Below are 19,781 nucleotides of genomic sequence, written 5' to 3' on the forward strand. Positions count from 1 at the left end.
ATGATAATCCATGAAGTACTTAAAGACAACTCTCATGCTCACCCTGAGTTTTTTTCTTTTGAGTCTCAGCAAGTCCATTCATTTCCTTCAACCAATAAAGCTAGGACCCCAAACCATGCTCTTCAGAATTTTCTTCAATGTCCTTTTCAGATTTTTTTCATGGTATCTGTTGACTATCATATTCACACTAGTTAGTCTCTTACTAGTCTTTTAAGCCTTAGTTAGAGCTGATTTTTGGTTTTGAACTGCATTCCCAAATAACTGACTCTGTAAAGATCCAGTCTTGCCTTCTGGCCTGCTAAGGGCCTCACAAAGTCCATGACTTGCATGTAAAACAGAATTTGGACCTTCCTCCTTACTGCCCCACTCCACTTAGGTCAGGAATTTACCATATATAATGCTTTTTCAGATTGTTCACAATACCTAGAATAATAGTACTTAGCATATGATAGAAAGTACTCTAATAAATATGAATGGAATATGGGTAGGCAGGAAGTCAGACAGTCAGAGAGACACATAGGAAGGAAAGGAAAAAAGAGAGGAAAGAGTGAGGGAGAAAAAAAGAAGGAAGAAATTCTGGATATAGGCAAAGAAACAGTAAGCAAAAAGAGACATACTAGTTGACACCCTTTTCTGTTACAGACAAGTATTTCTGCGTGTATGGAATCCTTGATCCAGATGTATGGGCTTCTTTCCCTTTGGATGATTGGAAGTACCCATTCACCTTTAGGGCAACACAGTGCTTTCTTGGGTGATAGGAATAGATTGGAGGCTTGAATTCCTATTCCCTACAGTCTGCAAGGAGGATGAAGTGAGATTATGGTTCTCTTAACATTCTGTGAATGTCTGACCCTTGCAAAAGTATGTGCTTATGGTAATTGCTTTAAGATTTGTGTTGAATTCAAAGGGGAGGGACATGGTAGAGAACACTCCTTTGTAAAAGGTACTAGACCTATGTGCTTACACATATTATCCTGCCCTGATTTACCATACTACTTCACTTGCTCAGCTAAGGAGAAAAGAGCATCTGTATAACATGTATTTCAAAGAGGAAAGTGAAGCACAAATATTGAACTGAGAATTAAAAGAATTGAAATCTGGTCCCATCACAGGCTAGATAGCTAGCCGTGACTTTGAACCAATCCTTTAAACCCCTTCAGTTTCAGTTTATATGTCTCAAAATGAATTTTTATTTTGAATTCTAGTGCCTTCGTCTGGCTATCATTTTTTTTTTCCTGACTGTTTCTCACCTTCCATGGAGCAGTTATGTCCACAGCCATTTCCCTGGCTCTGTCACAGAGAAAAACAAATGTTCCAGGCAAAAGAGAAAGTCATTTTAATTTTTCTCCTGTAATAGATAAAAGACAGTCAGTTAGGGCTCCTTGGTAATGTTATCCATTTTAAAAGCAGAGTGAGTTCTCAACTCTAATTCTTCTCCTCCTCACTTGGTTTTGTTTTGTAATATTTTAAATTATTTCTCAAGATCTTCCTTAGTTGGAAGATTTTTAGGCAGCCTAGTCCTTGGCTGTGCTTATTTCATTCTCAAAGCCCCAGAGGGCACTGATCACAATTTGGGGTTAAATAAGTGACATTTGATACTTCACAGCCTGTGGGTAAGTTTTATTAACAAGGGCATTTATCATTAATAAGCAAGGGATTCAAAAGATTTTTTTTTTATTCTTTCCCACAGACCTTCAGAAGCACATGGTTAGCAGTGGCAGGTGACTCTTAAAGTTGGTCCTGAGTTCAAGACAATTGAACATAGTAAAAGTTCTGATACTAGTTATTCATTTGTGGCATATTTAAATCTTAGTGATTTACAGTGTTGCACTAGGAGTCTCAAAGAAGAAGGCATGTGCGCTTTTGATTTTGGATTGACCAGAATGAACTGCCCCTTTGAGACACAAAATAGGGAAAAGATCTCTCAGTATTAAGAAAATCTTGATGGTTATGTTTAAAGGCTTTTAGGTCAGAAATTTATATTTATACTTTCTATTCTAGATCTAGGCCTAGATCACTATTTTAGTGTGAAAGAAAAAAGATATTAGTACTTTTCTCTGCCTTTTAGGCACAAGTCTAACAGAAACAAAATTTTCAATTAATTTAATATTATTCTGAATTCAAATATTATTCTGCATCAGAGGAAAGTCCTCATTTGCAGAATACCTTTATGCCCTTGAAGAACTCTAATTTAGAACATTTTGAAATGAATAATAATTTTTTAAAGAAAAATCGCTAAGTAGTATTAAATGCTCTTATTATCTAGTGTGATCAGGGCATAGATGTGGCAGTGGTATGAGATAGTGTGGTACAATGGATAGAACACAGACTCTGATGTCAAAGATCCCAGTTTAAATTTTGCCTCTGATGTTTACAACCTATCACTTGACTGAATCATGTTAATTTCTAAGTTTTCTTCTTTGTAAAATAAAGGAGGTGGGCAAGATGGCTTCTGAAGTCCTTTCCTGTCACACATTTATGCTGGTTGATATTTTTGTTAATGGAGAAAGGGTGAATGAATATGTACAATGAGAATGATATACTGGTAACAGCACTGGATGCAGTCCCTGCCTTCAAGGTGTTCATAATCTAGGGTAAGGAATCAGAATAAGCACACAGATTAAATAACTGAAAAGCACATTTACAGACTAATTTAGCAAATACTAATATATACAGTACAAACATTATGCTTAGTCCCAGCCAGAAGTATTCTCCTTATGCATGTAAATGGTCATGCTATTCCTCTTGCCAATTTTCTGCTACCAGAAAGAAGAGTTCTAATTACTGTCTAGCATTCAAGCCTTTCCAAGATGGCATCACACTACTTTATCAGAATCATTTCATATTACTCTACTGCATGGAATATGTGATCCAACTAAATTAGATCTTGTTGAAAGAAAATTTCCTTTCATACCAATGGATAGGAGAAGTGTCCATGACTAAACAAGAGAGAAATTGGAGGAAAAGAGTTGAGAGAGAAAGAGAGAGAATAACAGATGAAAATGGAAAATTTTGATTATATAAAATGAAAAAAAAAGTTCTGCAAAAACAAAACCAATAAAATTAAAACTAGAAAACAGATTACCAAAAAAACTTCTTTACAATAACATTTCTGATAAAAATTTAATTTCTAACATTATGTAAGGAACAGATTCGAATTTATAAAAATAAAAGTCATTCGCCAGTTGACAAATGGACAGAGGATCTGAATAAGAAGTTTTCAAAAAAAAAAAAAATCCAAGGGGGCAGCTGGGTAGCTCAGTGGATTGAGAGTCAGGCCTAGAGATGGGAGGTCCTAGGTTCAAATCCGGCCTCAGACACTTCCCGGCTGTGTGACACTGGGCAAGTCACTTGATCCCCATTGCCCACCCTTACCACTCTTCCACCAAGGAGCCAATGCACAAAAGTTAAGGGTTTAAAAAAAAATCCAAGCTATCAACAAGCATATGAAAAAGTTGCTTAATAGAAATAATAATTAGGTAAATGAAAACTGAAATAACTCTGCCGTTCCACTTCATACCCATCAGATTGGTAAAAATTACCACAAAAAGAATAACAAATATTAGAGGATCTGTGAAAAAAATACACAATTAGTGGAGATGTGAATTGATCTAGCCATCCCGAGAAGCATTTTGGAGCCATATCCAGAAAGTCACTGAACTGTGCATAGTCTTTAGCCTAGCAGTGCCACAACTAGCCTTATACCTCAAAAAAATCAAAGAAAGAGAAAAAAAATATATGTATATATACACATACATGTACATATACATATATATTATATGAAACAAGTTTTTTTAATGGCAAAAAAATTAGAAATTAAGGAGATGCCCATCAGTTGAAGAATAGTTAAATATAATGGAATAATTTTATAATATAAGAATGGAATAGAATACTACTGCATAGAAAGAAATGATAAAAGGGATGGTTTTAGAGAAACCTTCAAATATTTGTATGAAATGATACAGAGTGAAGTCAGCAGAATCAGAACAACTAATACAATAAAAATGCCACTATAAAGACAGGTCAAGTTATTAAGCATTTGTAAAGGACCTATACTATACTAAGACACAGAGAAAGATCTCTCAAACCGACCCCCTGCCCCCAAATCTCAAATTGCTCACAATCTAATGGGCAAGATAGCATGCAAAGAATTACATACAAACAAGACATATGGTATAAATTGAAGGTGATCACAAGGAGAATGCTCTATTATCAAGGGGTTCAATAAAAAGGCTTCTTGCACTATATGAGATTTTAGATGAGACTTGAAGAGAGTCAAGGATATAAGGAGGTAGAGATAAACGTGGAGAGAATTCCAGTAACAGCTGAGTAACAGCCAATGAAAATGTTCAGTCTTGAGATGGAGTATTGCATTTGAAAAATGAGGAGGCCAGTGTCACTATAATACAGATTACAAGAAGAGGAGTAAGGTATGAGGAAAAAGCATGCAAATAACTTTGAAAGAATTAAGGACCCTGAGCAATGCAATGATTAACTATAATTCCAGAGAACTGATGATCAAGAATGCTGTGTGCCTCCTAAAAGGGAAAGGAAAGATTCAGGGTGCCAAATGAGGTGTATTTTTTTTCCACATGGCCAATAGAGGAATTTGTTTCACTTGACTGTATATTTTAGTAAAGGTGTTGCATTTTGAGTGGACTCAATTCTTTATCTCTCCTGGCATCTGATACAATATTCTGTATCTAATGTACTCTTAATAATTGTGCATTGAAGTTTATTAGCTAATTATAAGTGAAAGAAATGGCAAACCAAAATAGAGGCACTGTAGAAGAATAATCAGAAAAGAGGTTAATAAAATCTGAGTGAAAATCCATTGGTGAGAAACCTTTGTTAACCAAAGGAGGATCAGTAGCCCCTATAAGTTGTGACACAGGCACATGCTATTTTCTAAATAGTACTTGAAGATTGTTCTGCTAGCTGGTTCTAGAGTAGACACATCTTTCATTGCTTGGGTCACCACTGCAATAGGAAGGTTCAAGTTTAAAATAAGTATTGACTCTCTAGATCATCCTCTTCTCTTTGATATTCTCTTTTCTCTAGGTTTTTAAGATACTTCTACCTCCCAATTGTCCTCCTATCCATCTGATCATTCTTTCTCAGAATAGCCTGTCTTCTCAAGGAGTTCACAGTCTAAGCATGGGTGTCCTCAAAGGATTTGTCCAAAATTCTCTCCTTTTCTTCATTCATATTCCTTTTATGCTTTATATGTAGATTGAATCCATGGGATTATTTAATCAACTCTCATGAATTCAATTTTTGTCTCTATACAGATGATCTTCAGATCTAACTATCCACTAAAACCTCTCTCTTGACCTCCAGTCTCAACTCTCCAACTGCCTATTAGACATCTCAAACTGACATCTTAAATTCAATGTCAAAAACTGAACTCATTATTTTTCTACCCAAACACTCTCCTCCATCTAACTTCTCTCTTATTATCCAGGATGCCACTATACTCCTAGTTATCCAAGCTGAAACCTAGGTATCACCCTCTACTTCTTCCCCTTTTCCCCTATGTGATCAGTTGCTAAATCCTTTCAAATCTACCTACAAAACACCTCATATATTCTCCTTTCTCTCCTCTGACACTACTAATAACCTTGGTGTAGACCCTCATCACATCATACCTGCTCTATTGTAACAGTCATCTGATTGGTCTTTCTATCTCAACTCTGTCCTCTACTGAACTACCAAATTGATTTTTCCTACAGTATAGGTCTGACCACATCGCTTACCTAGCCAATAAACACAAGTGGCTCCTCCCTATGACCTCCAGAATCAAATACAAAATCTTCCTTTTGCCTTCAAAATACTTCAAAATCTGACTTTCCATTCTTCTTTCACTTTATTCTCCTCTACTTTTTCTAGGATCTAGTGATACTGTCCTCTTTGCTGTTCCTCACATAAGACGCTCTATTTCTCAACTCTGCATTTCTGCTTGCTGTCCAATGTTAAGAATTCTTTCTCTCATTCCAACTTTTCCTGACAAGCCTCCTTCAAGTCTCAACTAAAATTATACCATCTACAAGAAGCCTTTCCCATCCTCAATGACAGAGCTCTGAGATTGTGCCCAATTTATCCTGTATTTGTTTTGTTTATAAATAGGGTAGTTTGAAAGTTGACTCACCATTAGACTGTGAGCTCTTTGAGAGCAGGAACTGTTTTTTTTCTTTTTTTTCTTTTCCTTTTTTTTTTGTATCTCCAGCAAACATTCTGGCCTAAATAGCAAACAAAGTCTTAAATAATCCCATCAGTCTGTTCCATAGTCTGATTAAACACTTGAGATTGGGGTTTATTTTAACCTGCATTTTTAAATTTTCTACTAATTGTTATACCAACACTGCAAATAACTCCTACAGAGGGATTCCTTAATTACTTTTAAGTGACACATTAATCTATGTTACAATCAGAGACATACTGATACAAAAAAAATTACACAATCCAGGTGAAACCTTCTCTTCTCACTCTAGTAAAGATCATGCTTTGTCAACTGTTCTCTGAAATTATAGAAGGACCTCATTTTACTTGTACTCAACACATGAATTTAGATATATGCAATTGGCAATAATAAAAAGAAACAAAGTAGGGCAGCTAAATGGCTCAGGGGATTGAGATCCAGGCCTAGAGATGGGAGGTCCTGGGTTCAAATTTGGCCTCAAACATTTCCTAGCTGTGTGACCCTGGGCAAGTCACCCTATTGCCTATCCCTTATTGCCTAGCTCTTACCACTCTTCTGCCTTGGATCTAATACACACTATTGATTCTAAGACGGAAGGTAAAGGTTTCAAAAAGAAAGAAAGAAACTAAGAAAAATATATAAAATAAAACCTTTTAATTATTCACTAAATCCATGCCATTTTCCCAAATGGTGTAAAGTCTTGCAGCAGTTCAAGCAATCACACCCATTCTGGCTCTGAGAAGCAATAATGTGAGTTATTATATTGTTTTGCACCAAACATTAGCTCCTTCATCAGTTTTTGTCCAGTTCTCACTTGTAATAAATCATGTCCCCATCAGAGCAATGCTTTTCTTCTTTGTTTCATTAATGCTATTTAGTTATTAGAAATGGCTCCAGAGTACAAGAGTAGTGATGCTATTAGCTCTGAAAAGCCCTAGTTTTAAAGTGCCTAGATATGTTCATATAAGAAATACTTATTAAATAGTGAGGTTTGCTATTCTGTATGATTTTCAACTTGCATGAAGGGTCTTAGAACATATATTGGTTGTATAAAATGAAGTCATCGTACAACATTGAGGTCATTGGATTGATCAAAATCCTTAAATCTTCCATCGTTAGTTTTTTGTGGTCTCATACCTTGTTCCTCTCCATGCAATCTCTAGTGCAGTGACACTAGCCTCCTTGTCATTTCTCAGATAAAATACTCCATTTCAAGGTTCTGAGCATTTTCAGTGGCTGTTACTCACTCCTGGAATTTTCTCCAGTTTCGTCTCTACTTCCTGACATCTTTGACACTTCAAAACTCAAATAAAATCTCACATTTTCAAAAAGACTTTTTTCCTGACCCCCTCAAGAGCAGAGGATTCCCCTCGTGATTACTTCCAGTTGATCCTATATGCTTTGTTCATAGTTCTTTGTCTGCAATCTTCTAGTACTTAGAACTATACTTCACAAGTAGTAGATATTTAATAAATGCTTGCTGACTTATTCTCTTGACTCTGATTTTCAACAATCAAAATTTCAGAGTAAGTTCTTCATTGTGCATGAAATTACTTTGTACTAGCTGTTTTTTTTAATAACTTTCTGACACATGGGTCTGATTCATAGTGAAACATAGTCTTCATTTCATCTAAAAGATTTTCCACTCCACCTCATGCTATTTCCTTTGAAGAAAGCAATGAAAGTGAATACTTTCTAGTTCCCTGTCCTCTTTTCAGTATATGTAAAAAAACAAACAAAATGTATTAGGGTTTTTAAGTTAGAAAGAGTTCTTCTAACCTAGGGAATAAGACTTTTAACAATTTGGGGAAAGAATGTTGGATAGTCTGTAGGTTTAACCTTAGTTAAGTAAATAGCATCCTTATTGTCAGCCTTGTGAATATAGGTATTGTGGCAGTAGGCATAGAAAACATTGAAGTCAGATATTAAAAACACAATGCTTCCCACATTTCTTGGCACATTCTTGACTTTTAATCAATGTGGTTTGCTTAATTAATTCTGCTTTCAGAAATCTATTGTCATTTTTAAATAGAAACAATGTGGATTGGTGAATTTCAGCCACATGTTCACCATGAATCCATAGACAATAATTTTTCTTCACATCATCTCAGACTTTTTTCCTTTGTTCATTCTCCAGTTCCAGAGACCGAATGACTTCTCACCCCCCTTCCGCTTCGGGACTGTGCCTAATGGTAGCACAGAGAGGAACATTCGCAATAATTATCTTGAAATGCATACCTACATGGGAAAATTCAACCAGAAGGGTGTGGATGATGCATTGCTCTCTCTGAAGACGGGGTAAGAACTCCTTCTAAGCTCAGAGATTTCATAACAATCTTATTTCTAAAATTTCTAAAAGAAATGATCTAGTATCTAAATTGTTTATCTCTTCTTGATGCTTAGTACAGTATAGCTTCATTTGCATGTAACAAGCACAGCTAATGTTATTGACTTGAATTGATATACCAAAATACTCTATAGGGTACTAAAAACTTACATTAAATAAGATATGATTCTTTCCTCTTCCTGAGAGCTTTTATCTTAATAACTACAGTAGCTATGGGAAATATGGACCCTAGTATTTTCTTCTATGTTTCCTTTTTTTAAAAAAATTATATTTTTAGAGGCATGGAGAAGGAAAGAAAAACAAATACACAGAAATGAGGGAGAAGAATTAGTACAAGCATTCATTGTAAAATGAATACTTGTTCATTGAGAAGGAACAAAGATGATTCTAGGACCTAACCTCTAATAGTTGAACTAAGTCACAGCTCCACTGGCAGTGAATTAGTATGCCTGTTTTTCTAATAGCACGGTGGACATGGACATTTTTCTATATTTAACACTCCTTGCTAATTTGAAGAACGTAACATTCTCAGAATTACTTCGATTTGTATTTCACTGATTATTTGTGATGCTGAGAATTTTTTACTATGGAGGTTGCTAATTTGTGTTCTTTTAAAAAAAAAAACAACTGTCCACATCATTTTACCATTTATATTTGGAAAAAAAAAACAATTCTCACTTTTGCAAAATTTCTTTGTTCCATAAGAAATAGCTTAGAATCTTATCTCTTCAGGTCATAGACATAATTATTTAAATTCTGATGGAGCTCTGTATTGAAATTTTTCTTTATGGTTTCCTTTGTTCTTTGTCTTGCTCAGGAAACTGGATGCCTTTATCTATGATGCCGCAGTCCTGAACTATATGGCAGGCAGAGATGAAGGTTGCAAGCTGGTGACTATTGGTAGTGGAAAGGTATTTGCTTCTACTGGCTATGGCATTGCCATCCAAAAGGATTCTGGATGGAAACGCCAGGTGGATCTTGCCATCCTGCAGCTCTTTGGAGATGGTAAGTTAGTACATAGGAAAGTACCTATTGATACATACATAATGACCACCCAGATCTCAACTTTTCCTGTCTTCTCCACTTTCTATTCTGATCCCTACTATTTCAGCATAGTGGAGAGTGTTTATGACCGTGTCTTAAATTTTGAAAGTAAAAATAATAATAGCAATTAACCAGGGTGACATTCAGCTTTTGAATGGCATTGTATACACAGAGTGAAATTCATAAAGTCAAAACAAAGCAGTTGGTATAGTAAGAGATTGTTCTGTTTTTTGGGAGAACATATCTTGTTTATTTGTACTGGAAAGAGTCAAAAAAGCAACCTTTTATAAATCCAACTGCATCACTAGTCTTCAAGTATCACTACTCACATCAGTAGTTGGAAGAACCAAAGTTTGAACTAAGAAATGAATAAAAATTGATTTGATCATTTGTGGAGGAAGAAGAGAAAGATCAATCTAGGTTGTGTCCCTTTATTTATTTATTTATTTTGGTATTGATGCTTTCTAATTGTAACATAGAATAAGTTTTCTCTTAAAAGTAATCAAGGAATCTCTTTGTATAAGGTGTATTTTGTGGTAGCGTAATGAGTAGCAGAAAATTCAGGAATTCAGAACAAATTAGATAATCTAAAGCTCTAGCATTTACCTAGATTACAAGCAATGGAATAAGGTTTATGAAATTATCTAGGACTTGGATATTTAGGTCAAAGTTAGAATGTATTCTGACTCACCCCTTTTAAAAAATTTTCCTGTATTTTTTATATTTCCTAATGTCAGACAAATTGAACACACAGAAGTTTAACCTAAGAAGTGTAGTGGTGGATTAGAGCTGAGGTTGATGGTCATATTTTATTTATCAATACTGGTTAATCCCTAAGGTGTATGTGTCTACTACAAAAGCAGTAAGCCTAAAGTCCTCTTGAGGGTTCCTCTCTTTTCCTTTTTATTCCTCTCATGAAAGACAATTGGGGTGAATCCAATTTGATCAGCTCTTTTAGATAAAGGAAAAACCATTGCCTCAACTAGAATGTCCCTGAAATGTATGTTTGACTCCATTCTTTGGCCTGTGACCTCACATCTCTACTTAGATGTCCTGTCAACATATTAAATTCTACAAGTTTGTACCTGAATTAATCATCTCCAAAGAGCAGAGACTGAAACATTGAGTGGAAATAATAAAGAAACAGATTTCAGTACAATATTGGGGAGAATTTCCATGTAGTTTTAACTTTCAGCAGCAAAATAGGCTGCTTTACAAATGAATGAGCTCTATTTTCAGGCACGGCTAAGTGGGCTCCATTTATTTGTTATAAATGAGGGTTCACTAAGGAGGAGTGAGGTACAAGGAAGTGATAATTATGTTTTTAAAGCATCAAAATAACATTTTAAAAAGGAAAAAAGTAAAGTAATGAGCTCCCCATCCATTGAAGTTGGTCAAGATTGTCTCTGAGGTCCTTTATGACTCTAAGACTCCATGATTCTTTGATTTACCTTAAATCAATTGCTCTATAGGTATTGGTATTCTCTTATTCATCCAGACTGGAAAACTTACAATTATAAAATACTTACAATTTGACTCTTCCCTCTAGCTTTTCTCTTCTCTCACATCCAATTCATCATCAAATCCTACTGATTTTACCTCTACAATTATTCTCATATTGGTCTCTTTCTATCTATTACCTCTGCCATACCCCTCATTTGTAGAGTTTACTGATCATATGCTGGTACACAAGAGATAATGACCACTTAAATAATCTCGGGCTCTCATCCCTTCCCTGGTAATCCATCTTATTCATCACTACCAGATTAATCATTCTAAAACATTAATCATATTATTTCTTTAATTTCTCCTCATTGCCTAAAGAAAACAGTCCAAACTCTGTAACATGGCATTAAAATCCCTATAAAAGCTAGTCTTTACCATCTTTTACACTATTGCCTTCCCTTACTTCTGTATAAACCTACCCACTCCAGACAAACTAGCCAACTCATTGTTTCCTAAACATGCTTTTCCCTTTTCCATATTTCCTCCTTCTGCTCCCTCTGTTCCCATTATCCTCCCTACTAACCCCCATCACCATATGTATAAATGCCTCCATCCCTCAAGATGTAGTTCAAATGTTGCCTCTAGCCGAGAGGGATCATTCCTTCCCTATTATAATTTGCCACCTTGCATCATAGCTATTCTGGTAAATATCTTATCTCCCCTCCTAAATTTTATGCTCCTGAAAAGCTGAGGCTGTAATTTAGACACTTTTGTATGTACTGCTTTGTATACAGTGGGTGATCAATAATTACTTAATAAGGACATGCAAACATGGTTGAATATATTATAATGGAAAAATAACCTGCTATTCATTTTCTTCCTCTTTCTTGATTTCATTTTTTTATTTCATTTCATATATTTTCATAGTATTCTTTCTTCACCACCCTCTAATTCTCTTTTTTCTCACAACTTCTTTCCTTTGCTCCCATTCCCTACCCCTACTTGTTTCTAGGGGAGATGGAAGAACTGGAAGCTCTTTGGCTTACTGGCATTTGCCACAATGAAAAGAATGAAGTCATGAGCAGCCAGCTGGATATTGATAATATGGCAGGTGTCTTCTACATGCTGGGGGCAGCCATGGCCCTCAGCCTCATCACATTCATCTGTGAACACCTTTTCTATTGGCAGTTCCGCCACTGCTTTATGGGAGTCTGTTCTGGCAAGCCTGGCATGGTCTTCTCCATAAGCAGGGTAAGTGTTTTTCTCCATAAAGTTGTAGTTTTACATGGAAAATTTAAGTGTATCATTGGACAAAAAAGGTGAATGATTGGTAGTCATGGCTTCCAACCAGTCAGTGCCTCTACTAAAGCAAAAGAAAATTCACCATACAAGGACCTCTGGAATTTTTCAAACCCTCATTTTGAATTAACTTAGAAAATGGGCATAATTCTTTTTTTTCTTTGTGATATTTTGAGATGGCTTCAATTAGAACTGAGAGAATGAAAAATTGAAAATAGCTTGACATTTTTCCAAACTTTTATCATCATTAATTGATGCAGTAAAATACCATGATAAAGAATGGAGTGCAGGAGCTAGATTTTAAAAAAAAAGTCAGTTTGAATCTTGATTTTTGACACTGATCAGTTGTCTGATTCTGGGCAGGGCATTTAACTTCTCTCAAGCTCAGTTTTCTCATCTCTAAAGTAGAGATAATGATAGCACTCAGGAGTTTGCTGGAGCTAGCTCACACTGGCTTGAAATGATTGTTAAATTTTCAGTGTAAGCACTTACACTTTAGAAATCAACAAATATTGTAAAGGCTTAATGTATAATTTTGTTGATTTTCTAGATTTAAGATAATGGTGGAAAAAATATTAATAATGCAGATTAAACTTACAGATTAAAAGTATGTTGCACATTTCCTCCAGAAGGGCGGTTATAAAACATTTGCCATTATATTCCTAATAGTATCCATCTCAGAGTTGTTGTGTTGATCAAAAGAGATGATGTAGGTAAAGTACTTTCAGATCTTAAAGTATTTTTATTATAAATTTATATTTAAATTAAATAAAAATTTAAATTAATGCCAGATACTGTTGCCAGTTCACAAATTTGTGAAGTTTCTGCCAAATCATGCTCACAATGATCTTTTTTTCTCACTCTGTCATGATAAAACAATGATGATGGCATGAATTTTTGCCTCTAAATATTACTTATACAGCCAAGTTCCACTCTATGTTTTAAACATTGATCATAGGTGAGAAGAACAAAAGAATGCAGCCCTAGGACATAAACTCATTGCATTTTAAAGATTCTGTAATGTCAGCTTTTTAATTCAAAAGTAGAATTAATGGGGTGGGAGTATTGACCTTTCCTGTTCTTTAATTTGGGTTGTTCTTTTTCTTAGTTCAAGTATGAGGAACACTTGCAAGAGTATTCACTGAATGCCCACAGTAGCCTTAGAAAAATGATGGATGTGTCTATGATAATGATTCCAGAGTTACAAATATAGCCAATAGACACAAACCCAAACTAGAACAATTAAAAACCCCTTTATTCCTAATATCCAAATTTCAGGTTACTAAGGTGGAGATTTCATAAACATAAGGATGATTTCTCAAGTAGTTTCAACAAGTCACTTTCCTTTGGCCCCTTAGTGATTCAAAACAGGAAGAAAAAAAAAAGAGAGAGAGAGAGAGAATTTTTTTCTATAGCCAGTAGTGTATTGGTTTTATTACGTAAAATTTGAAGATATAACTCATAGTAGATTTTGTTTCCTGGTTCCTTTGGAGATTTCCGTTGTTGTAGCTATGCCTCTCTGTTTCACTAAGGTCACCCAGAAGATGGTAACACCTAGCAAGCAAATCAATGCAAATGAAAATATCATTCTTACTCCTTAAAAAGAATCAATGGTAGAATATGTTTTGGTAATTTCTCCCTATCATAATCAATAAAAAAAAATAGTCAGAAAAACTAGGAAAGAAATACATATCTTACTGCTCATATGATGCCCTTCTCTCTAATGAAGCCCACCTCATTTCTTTCCTATCCAAATTCAGTACCTTCACCCATATCCTCTTTGTTATTTATGCCTAGTGTGTGTCCACTGCAGGGTGCCCTTCTGAAGAGTTCAGAAATAAATAGTAGCCTTAACTAATGTCATTTAGATCTGTGGTGCTAAGCCAAGGCTGATCACAGCTCTCATCATTGTTGTGTTCTACCACTCTTATGCACACTGTAAACTGATCAAATCAGATCAACTATGATAATACAAAGGGAGGCTGGTACCCAGGACTCAGTGCCACAGGCTATATTTCTACATTGTTTCTCCATCTCTACTCTTCTTCACCACAAACTCTTTTATTATTATGTAAAGATCTAATCAATAAGTAAAGATCTAATCAATAATCAATCTAATCAATAAAGTATATTACTAGCTAGCTAACTTGCTTTTATATAGTGCTTTAAGGCTGCAAAGTACTTTACAAATATTATCTAATTTTGAACTCATGGCCATCATAAGAAAGATAAGGTACCATTATTATCTCCATTTTCAGATGAGGAAACTGAGGCAGGGAGCAGCTAAGGGTCTTGCCTAGGGTCACATAGCTAGTAAACGTCCGAGGTAGGATTTGAATTTATGTCTTCACCATATCATTCCTCAAATACTACTGGAAGCTCTGATGTTGTTAATGCTTTGTTTCAAAGGGGACCAATGACATCACTAGGTGATTTCTCCACATACATATCAATTGGATTTAAGTGAGACAGAGTTCCACAAGTTGTCAGCCTCTATTTATTCAACCTCCCCAACATGCCTAGTCTCCCTGATATGCTAAATCTACTTCCTTCTGGCCACCACACCACTCCATAAACAAGAAGAGATAATTCTTCTCCGTAAATCTTTTCTTAGGCTAACTAATATCCAACTTCCTTGGAATGTTTGCCCCATCAGAGCAGCAATAAAGATGCATGTAAATATCAAATATACATTATTTTGATTTTGTCGTTGAATATATTCTGTCACCACTGAACAGTAAAGCTCCTTGGAGCCAGGACTTAATATACTCTGTGTTTCCCTATAGTACTTGATGTGTTGTGATGGGCATAGAATCAATAAGGACCAATTAATAAAAATATCATGTACATTTTGACTATAGATAGATGGTTTGAGAGAAACTAGATTCATTAGCCTCGGATCCAAAAATTACTTAGTTTAAGATTTCAATATGTTTAGATATTCCCCACATTTTCTTGGACATTTTAAGATGAATCTAAGCCCTAACAAAAAGTAAGACAAGGAGGTAAGATTAGTGTTCTCCACATTCTAGTTTTTATTATTTGCATCTATCAAGAGCAAAACCCTATTGCTTTGCTGCTGTATTTTAGCAAAGGGAAATGCCTCAGTTTCCTTGTATGAAAATCATGATAAAAAAGCTCTGATATAATAATTCTAGAACTGGAAGTTAATTGTTATTGTTTAGTCATTTTTCAATTGTGTCTGACTCTTTCTGATTCCATTTGGGGTTTTCTTGGGTAAGATACTGGAGTGGTTTGCTATTTCCTTATGCAAATTATTTTACAGAAAAGGAAACTAAGGCAAGCAGGGTTAAATGACTTGCCCTAAATAAGAGGCTAAGAAAGTGTCTAGTAAGTATCTAAGGCCAGATTTGAACTCATGATGGTGAGTCTTCCTGAGTCCAAGCCAAGTGCTCTTTATTGGGCTACCTAGCTGCTCCAGATCTGGAAGATCTGGGTTCAAATCCTTCCTTTGATACTTTCTAGCTTTTAATCCTCTGCAAATTACTGAACTTCCATATGCCTGAGGCAACTCTGGATGACTTACCTACTAAAATATAGATAGGTTGTTATTATACATTAGTAAAAGGAATCCTGCTGAGGAAATTAAAGGCCCTTCACATAATCATTGTAAGGAACTTGGTATAAGAGAGCAAATGAGAGAATGCAACAAAATAAATATTTTATCACACATGATATTTTACCCCAATTCATTCCACATATACAAATGACACAGCAGAAAAAAGTCCTCCTTCAACCTCTGAGCTCCCTATTCTTTGCAAGAATTATGTTTTATATGTGACTTAAGCTCAGCTACTGGCTGGTGGTTGAAATTCTAAAAAACACTTTAGAAATCTATCAAAGCTGGAAAACCCTGGATTTTTATGCTAACCGGGCTTAGCTCCATTCCTTTCTCAAACAGAGCTGAGTTACTACACAGAGTAATATTGTTCATTAAGATAGCTTATTATTAATGTAGATTGATATCAGGGTCATCTTCTTAAAGAAAATGAAGAAATCGGAGGTAAATCCATCCGAATCAATGATGTCACCCATGGCAGAATCACTTGCTTTTGAGTCTTAATCATTTAATCATGCTATGTGGACCCTTTCCCAATTACATCTAAACCAAATTCCCACAAACCTCACAAATTTGCTGTGAGGATAATTTTTTTTAATGTACCCGAAGAGCTTTAGGTTGTTATGTTAGCATTCATTATTAGTGTTGTTCTCCATTTATGAGATTTCATGGTATATTTGCCAAATTCAAAGTATGAATCAAGAGATTTACTATTAAATTTATTTACTATTACTTTGTTTTGTAGATTAAGTTCTCTTGACCATTCAAGTAAGATAGATTCATTTATTTCCCTCTTTTTTTTGTTCTTAAAAACAACATCAAAAAAAAACCAAAAACATCACAAGAACCCTAATCTGTCCTTTCTTTTTTTTCTGCCCACTTCAGGGTATTTACAGCTGTATCCACGGAGTGGCTATTGAGGAGCGCCAGTCAGTGATGAATTCCCCCACAGCCACTATGAACAATACACATTCTAATATCCTGCGCCTACTTCGTACTGCCAAAAATATGGCCAACCTGTCTGGCGTTAATGGATCCCCCCAGAGCGCCCTTGACTTCATCCGCCGTGAGTCATCCGTCTACGACATCTCCGAGCACCGCCGCAGCTTCACGCATTCTGACTGTAAATCCTACAACAACCCCCCCTGCGAAGAGAACCTCTTCAGCGACTACATCAGCGAGGTGGAACGGACTTTTGGCAACCTGCAGCTGAAGGACAGCAACATGTACCAAGACCACTACCACCACCACCACCGGCCCCACAGCATCGGCAGCGCGAGCTCCATCGACGGGCTCTACGACTGCGACAACCCGCCCTTCACCACCCAGCCCAGGTCCATCAGCAAGAAGCCGCTGGACATCGGGCTGCCCTCCACCAAACACAACCAGCTGAGCGATCTGTACGGCAAGTTCTCTTTCAAGAGTGACCGTTTCGGTGGCCACGACGACCTGATCCGCTCGGACGTCTCCGATATTTCTACTCACACGGTCACCTACGGAAACATCGAAGGCAACGCGGCCAAGAGGAGGAAGCAACAGTACAAGGACAGCTTGAAGAAGCGGCCGGCCTCGGCCAAGTCGCGGCGAGAGTTCGACGAGATCGAGCTGGCCTACCGCCGGCGTCCGCCCCGCTCCCCTGACCACAAGCGCTACTTCAGGGACAAAGAGGGCCTTCGGGACTTCTATCTGGACCAGTTCAGAACGAAAGAGAACTCTCCTCACTGGGAGCACGTGGATCTCACCGATATCTATAAGGAACGGGGAGATGACTTCAAGCGGGATTCGGGCAGCGGGAGCGCTCCTTGTGCCAACAGATCTCACCACAAGCACGGCGCCAGCGACTTCGGAGCCAACGAGCGCAAGCACGGCGTGGTCAGCGGCGTGCCGGCCCCGTGGGAGAAGAACCTGACCAACCTCGACTGGGAAGAGAGGCCGGGGGGGAATTTCTGCCGCAGCTGCCCCTCGAAGCTACACAACTACACCACGCCGGTGGTGGGGCAGAACTCCAGTCGGCAAGCCTGCATCCGGTGTGAGGCTTGCAAGAAAGCAGGCAACCTCTACGACATCAGCGAGGATAACTCCCTTCAGGAGCTCGACCAGCCCGCCGCCCCGGTGCCGGTGACATCGAATGCCTCCACGACCAAGTACCCTCAGAGCCCGTCGAATTCCAAGGCACAGAAGAAGAACCGGAACAAGCTTCGCCGGCAGCACTCCTATGACACCTTCGTGGACTTGCAGAAAGAAGAAGCCGCCCTGGCCCCCCGAAGCGTGAGCCTGAAGGACAAGGGCCGTTTCTTGGAAGGGAGCCCCTATGCCCACATGTTTGAGATGCCAGCTGGGGAGACCACCTTTGCCAACAACAAGCCCTCAGTGCCCACTGTCGGACACCACCACCACAACAACCCTGGCGGCGGTGGCTACATGCTCAGCAAGTCGCTCTACCCTGATCGGGTCACACAAAACCCTTTCATCCCCACTTTTGGGGATGACCAGTGCTTGCTCCATGGCAGCAAATCCTACTTCTTCAGGCAGCCCACGGTGGCGGGGGGAACGAAAGCCAGGCCCGACTTCCGGGCCATCGTCACCAACAAGCCAGTGGTCTCAGCCCTTCATGCGGCTGTGCCAGGCCGTTTCCAGAAGGACATCTGTATAGGAAACCAGTCCAACCCCTGTGTGCCTAACAACAAAAACCCCAGGGCTTTCAATGGCTCCAGCAATGGGCATGTTTATGAGAAACTTTCTAGTATTGAATCTGATGTCTGAGTGGGGCAGGGGGTGGGAAGAGTGGGGAAGGGAACTGTGGGGTTGGTGGGAGGGTACGAGGGTCATTCGGTAGTATGTCATAGAGGATGATGGGGATTGAACTTGGTTCCCATTTGTTCCTCTCTTGGTTCTTTCTTTCTTTGTGGGATCCTGGAGTCCTGATTTTCATTGAAGACAGCACTTGGTGACATCTCTTTTGCATCCTTCCTTTCCCAACTCCTTCCTCCTTCCTTCATCCATCGGGCATTTCTCCTGTTAGCAGTGTATTGAAATATGGTTTTCAAGTCTGGTGTTCAATAGTGGGAAAAAGAGATATCGACATATAGAGGGGGAAAAAAAGCAATGGCCCTTCTCTGGTCTCTTTCAGCATGGACTGAATAGTTCTCCTTGCATCTACATTTGAGTCAAACAAGGAGAGGTCATGGGCCAAAGAAGAGAACTCTTCCCCAAAAAGATTTTGACATCAAGTGAAAAAGTAGAAGGGATGATGAGTGAACTATTTGTAAATTATGAAGTGGCTCTCACCAAGTTCTTTTTGCCTAGACTATGTAGGTTTATTAGGGCATATGCTTTATAGCAGAAGAAAGGAGACTGACTATATTTGTTATGTATATAAACTAAGAAGCTTACATTAAAGATTCATATAATTAGTTAGTGGAGTGATGCAGGGAAAGTTATTGACAAGAACCTGGGAATAACCCTACAAAATTAAGGAGGGATCTATAGTAGTGCCCTGGGCAATTTGGGGGGTAAGAGGGATTCAGATATTATATTTTCTGTTACTGTGTGCATAAACACATAGGGAGTATTCTTGACTCATTCTGTTGTTTGTTTCCACATCACCAAACATAGCCAATTGATATACTTGGCTTCTGTGTGGACATGATTATATGTTATTTAAAAATTTTACCATCATCCAGAATAGGTTGGAGGAAAGTGTGTTTGTGAATGGACTTAAAAAAAGCTTTCAGAAGTTAATTCCAAATCAGAAATATTCTGTAGTCTAGGCAAAAGAATGGTGAATCAGCCAACAAAAGCAAGGATGAGAGAAGATTCCTCTGTAATAGATGTAATAGGTGACCATCACTGGCAAAACAAAACAA

At 37.6% G+C, this 19,781-nt stretch overlaps 1 protein-coding gene across 1 annotated transcript in view; it reads left to right on the plus strand.

The window, feature by feature from the left end:
* GRIN2B (glutamate ionotropic receptor NMDA type subunit 2B) overlaps positions 1 to 18,678 on the plus strand; it is a 469,961-nt gene extending 451,283 nt beyond the window's left edge. The window contains exons 9-12 of the mRNA XM_044678009.1: positions 8,337 to 8,497; positions 9,364 to 9,551; positions 12,049 to 12,287; positions 16,801 to 18,678. Coding sequence (XP_044533944.1) covers positions 8,337 to 8,497; positions 9,364 to 9,551; positions 12,049 to 12,287; positions 16,801 to 18,678 — 2,466 coding nt within the window. The remainder of the gene's footprint in view (positions 1 to 8,336; positions 8,498 to 9,363; positions 9,552 to 12,048; positions 12,288 to 16,800) is intronic.
* The last annotated feature ends 1,103 nt before the right edge of the window (positions 18,679 to 19,781 follow it).

This window comes from Gracilinanus agilis, chromosome 5, assembly GCF_016433145.1.
Source record: "Gracilinanus agilis isolate LMUSP501 chromosome 5, AgileGrace, whole genome shotgun sequence".
NCBI lineage: Eukaryota > Metazoa > Chordata > Mammalia > Didelphimorphia > Didelphidae > Gracilinanus > Gracilinanus agilis.